Raw genomic sequence first — 5,209 nt, forward strand, 5'->3', positions numbered from 1 at the left:
AGCATTCACAGAGGCAGTCGTGGTGCATACCCATGTCATGGGGTGGGCAAGGTTATAACCACATCTTCTGCACCATGCAATCTATGCCGTAAGCCAGCATCCTCCAACTCTGCCTTCCCTGTCCCCGTTTGTTTTAACATACAGGGCAAAGACAAGTTGCACTGATCCCATATTAGAGGGCCATGTTGCAACCTTCTCTCCGAGCGTGTAACAGGATCCCTTAGGAATAATGGGATTAACTGAGGCGAAGTGGGGGCACTTAGCTTCTGGCATTATTAAATCTTGCAATCCTTATTTGAAATTTTGCATCGCACATCTCAAGCTACATTTTGCAGAGGCAGACAATAACTGTCATCTGGCTGGGATTTGTGCAGAACAATAACACTTGGTTTTTAACAACGGATTATGGATATTATATCCAGCTCATGCCTGCTGTAACTCCACTGACATCAAAGGGTTTGCACTAGGGATAAAGTTTGCACATTCAAGTTCGTTGGCCAAATTCAAGTTGGGAAATTCACTGCTGTTGAACAAATCGGTCATTAAAACACATAATATCTTATTGTCCTTTTGCTACTCATCATTAACTGAGCTAAATGTCCTGAACTAGCCTTTGTTTTATTGCAGGGTGGATTCAATTTGGCATAAGATCAGGCTCCAGATCTGTTACCCAGAGTGAACACCCCAGCTACCCTCACTTCCACTGAATCCAGCAGAATTATGCTGCTCACCAGGAGGAGAGCTCAGCTGGGCTGGAGGGCCCCAGGGGCTCTTCCTGCTCCACTGTGGTTTTCTCATCTCCTGTTACCTTTTAGCCACCATCCTGTAGCCAGGTGCAGAATCAATTGTCTTTCTCTTGATTAATCAAGTGTCTATTTTGTCATACCTGAAAATAGCAAGAAGCCTACAGAGAGCTTTAAGTGGTGGCGTGTCCCTTCTTCCCACGCCTCCCGGAACAGGTAAGGGCTGTCATCTGCTGGAGAGTGGGAGGTCAAATTGATGTATGTAATGCTCCTACAGCAGAGTCAAGAGAGGGGAGCCTTTTTCTCCTAAGTTAAGGTTCTTTCATAGCTGCCACCACCAAGAAGGCATCAGGAGAGGAAGCCTAGCTTTACATTTTCTTTGGTGAAGTGGAAGAAGGAAATGCCTCTGAGAGGGTTTGCCATTTCAGGAATTTAATAGACTATTTTAACCTGCCTGTTTTAAACATGTTTGAAGGTCAGTAAAGGGAGAAGCCCTCTACTTCAAAATCATTCTCTCTGGATGGTGTTAGTTTGATAATTTTCATGGCATGCTTTCATGTGTGCTCTCAAGTTCTGCCTCCCTCCCTCTTCCACTAGACTTTACCCAACCCTCCTGATTTAAGCTTAGGTTTAGCTGCACTCCAGAAAAACGCAAGTTGTACAGATGTCCATGCAAAATGGCAAGATTGATATTCAAGGTGTTTCCACTTGTGCATGGACATGAGGGAGAAGGCCAGTACTTCCTGACTGTTTTCCTTGCAGAGAAGAGGGCAGATTGTGTATCTGCTTGCTCTTGGCTGAGCCTTCCCTAACAGCTCTGTTAGGTGGGCAAAAGAGTAACAGGGTTGTGCTGAAGGAAAGTCAGCCAAGGAAGCAGGGTTCATAAAATCATGCTTATAAGGCATGGCTGCAATTGTAGTGCATGTATTTCTTAATCTGTATGACAAAGATGATGAAAGAAGTCAGTCAGGGTATGAGGCAGTCATTGACCACTGTAAAGGAATAGCTCCCAATCAGGAGCATGTGGGTGCGTGCTCCTCTGCTTCCTTTTGCTTATGCTCTGGCATGAGGTTTGAAGAAATTGCCTTAAAAATAAATTCCTTACATCATGAAAGATACATTCTGTTCGTCTAAGGTAGAAATAAATCTGGAATAAATCTGCCCAAGCTGTTTTCTGGACTTCTGGTGTAAAGCGTCAGAATTTTCCTTCAAGCATGGTGGGAGTAATGCTGCTTACTTAATTCAAATGAGTATCTGATTCACAGTTTTAAGTATGTTTGTGCCTCATACGGTCTTAACTTTGACTTATCCTCCCAGGTGAAAATAATAATTTAATTCCATTAAAAAAAAAAGTTGAATTTTCTTGTAACAGTTAAGAAGCAGTTTTAAATGACTTCTCAATCAAACAGAAGTACCTTGTTACATCCTGAATTTCATATGAACAGGCCTCTTGTCACCTGGTATAATTTTTTGTTCAGCATCACTGCTTATAATAAATGCTATTATTTCTTTTCTTCTAAATAATATGAGTAACAATCCCCTCCCTGTCTCATCCCTGCACAGGTCATGGGTATTTAGCTGCTAAATTTCTGTAGCTCAGGAAATCGTGCTTCCAGAACATCTTGTTTATATATTTTATAAACTGTTACACTTCCCTTAAAAATGATGAATGTCAGCAACAGCTGGACTATGTATGATTGAATTTCACCTTGTCGCCATTCTGAGAACCCTGCTTCCATATGGAGTTCAGTAAAGCAATATCTAAAAGCATGGAAGTAGGGATAAATATGCCTTGAGCCCTAGCTTGTCCTGCACTCATAACTTTCAGTATTTGGGCAAGCATCTTGCCAAGGACTGGTTTTGTTTGCTTTTGTGGCCACCAGGATTCATCTGCTGTTTTCTGTCTTTTGTCAATTGATTTGGAACATTTTTTTCTTACACATGCATTAATAGATTTTGGATCTTACCTTTCTCTGGAGCACCATCAATAATTTCTTCACTTGCAAATAGCAATAGAAATGGGTGCAGATCCAAGTTCCCCAAACGTGTTACTGGGTTTGAAATCCAAATGTAGCCCTCAATTGCACAGGGGCAAATACTTTCTAATGGGATGGATTAAGCCCTTCAAACAGCAGTAAAAACTGAGGCATCTAGCACAGAGGCATGCTGGTTTTTGTTACTGTGTCTCCCTTTCCTAGCCTGTATGGTATGGATTGGAACTACCAGCTACACATGAATAACCTGGGTAGCTAGTGGTCTAGAACCCTCATTGATTTTAAAGCTCACCACAGTGTGAGCAAAACAGTTAGAGTGTACAGCTGTTCTCTTAATAAATCATGTTTGAGTGGGTATCTGTACAGTTTTGAGGAACAGTGGAAACTTACTTTTGCCAAGGTCCCCCCACTAGCCCCAGGCCTCTGGTATTGTAACTGGCCTGTGTTTAGCAAGTCCAAGGATTTTGCAGGTTATTTTCCTATTTCAAGGTTATACTCCTTCTAGCAACAGCATAATATTATCTCCTGGCTCGCGGTGTTGCTTAGGTTCTCTTCTACAGAACTGCTTCTCAGCAAGTTCTTCCCTATCTTGTGTTTGTAGGACTTGCACAGCATTATAGTTGACTCTTACTCAAATATAATGCTTGCTATTCTCTTTTTACCTCACCCTAGCTTATATTTTAAAACCCCATCGCTACTTCGAAAAGATAAGTCTATGTGCCTCCTCCCAGGTCAGTGTTTCCCTAGAGGTAATAAAGGATACTTGCGATTTTGGGTTTGGGGTTTTTTTGCTAATGAATAGCACTAAGCTTATGAAAAGCCCCTTTGAAATCCTTTTCAGTGCATCCTTCTCTGTTTCAGGGGAACAAGGGAACTCCCACTCACTGTGGGAGTTCAGGAGGCAAGTGTGATGCTACTGGGTTTGGGTATCACCCAAACCAAGGTATTGTTACCTGTATTTGAAGATGATTATACCAAATACTATTTGATAACTTGCCCTATGTGGCTCCTATGCAGAAGATACACAACATGCACAGGTAGTCTAGTTACCTCTCGGGGAATTCAGTGCTGCTTTTATGTGTCGAGCAACTGGGTAGAAATAAATGCTGAGATCAAAGTTTGGGCTGTCCTCTGCTTCTACTCCATAGTAATGCATAGGCAGGTCTTTGTAGAACTCGGGTCCAGTGTCGATGTGAGATCGCCCAGCAACAGCATTCACAACATGGGAGATGCCCGTTCGGCTCAGCTGCTCTTTGTCACGAGCGATGTGCCTGGAAGAAGGACAGTTGGTTATATTCACCTGCTGCATGATGAGGGGTAGAACATGCTGCTGATGGTGCAGTTTGTTACAAACAGCGGGAAGTTCTGGTGGCTATTTTCTGACAGGTTGATCAGGTCCAAACCGTCCACCAAAATGCTTCAAGACAGAAGCGACTCGTTAAGAAATTGACTTTCAGATTTCCTGCATTTTTCTCCCAAACACCAGTTTAGGTGGTTCTTCTCACCTGATGAAAAATAAAAAGATGGTGATGGTTGTGATATTTCTCCACAAGCCAAAAGTTTTCTGGTTTGCTTTCTCAACAAGTCACCTCTGCTGAGCACCCATCAGTTCAGGGGACTGATGCCATCTGTTAGTGCGAGGAGAAAGGAAGCTGATCTTGTTTTACCTAGCTCTGGCACGATGGCCTGCAGTACCAGTGCCATGGCCCCACCAGGCTTTTGCAGTGTGGTATTCCTGTACTAATGCAGGAGGAGAAATCAGGATAGGGAATATTTTTTTCAGATAGGGTGCCTTTTCTCTATGCTACGGCATCCTTTGCACAATCCAGCCTCACTCAACACTTAGACTCACTGTGAGGGATCCCCAGATTAGTGCCTAGCTCTCTCTTTTAAACAGAGTGAAATATCGATGGTGGGGAATAAGGATGGAACTAAGAGTTGCACTAACACCTTCAACCCTTCTCTTTCTCTTACAGGTCTCCCACGTAAAGGTTTGGCCAGACTTCATCCACGTGCCCCATGGGGGGTGTGTGTTTCCAAAGCAGGCACCGCAGCTCCTCCAGGGACAGTGTTCCTGCACGGCTCCAGCTGCCAGGCGTCCAGCTTGAGGCACTTCTTATCCTGGGGCACATTAAGTCCCCACTGCACAGGGAGTTCCGGGCCATTCTGAAAGGTGGAGGGCAGACATTCACCGCCAGCCAGAGGCATTTCTGAGGTTACCCTCTCTTCCTCTTGCTTTCCCTTACCCCCTCAAAAAGCTTGCCCACAGTTACAGTGGGCTCACTGCAAGTGAGAGGGTGACCTCAAGGGCAGATACTGTCTTTCTCTTGTGCATTGATACGCTTATCACAGCAGAGGCCACAGCTGGACTTGGGAATACTGTTGCAATCCAAACAATGGCAGTCCAGTGGCTCACATAGTCCCATGCTGTGGTTCAATGCTTGTGCTTCTAAAATAAAGTCTTACATTATT

General features: G+C 43.8%; 1 protein-coding gene across 1 annotated transcript in view; it reads right to left on the reverse strand.

Moving 5' to 3' along the window:
• LOC104407674 overlaps positions 1–4,902 on the reverse strand; it is an 8,842-nt gene extending 3,940 nt beyond the window's left edge. Inside the window, exons 1-2 of the mRNA XM_010017011.1 lie at positions 4,712–4,902; positions 3,788–4,008 (exon numbers count right to left, since the gene is read on the reverse strand). Coding sequence (XP_010015313.1) covers positions 3,788–4,008; positions 4,712–4,902 — 412 coding nt within the window. The remainder of the gene's footprint in view (positions 1–3,787; positions 4,009–4,711) is intronic.
• Between the last annotated feature and the right edge of the window lie 307 nt (positions 4,903–5,209).

Source organism: Nestor notabilis, unplaced genomic scaffold, assembly GCF_000696875.1.
Source record: "Nestor notabilis isolate BGI_N333 unplaced genomic scaffold, ASM69687v1 scaffold26276, whole genome shotgun sequence".
In the NCBI taxonomy this organism is placed as follows: domain Eukaryota; kingdom Metazoa; phylum Chordata; class Aves; order Psittaciformes; family Psittacidae; genus Nestor; species Nestor notabilis.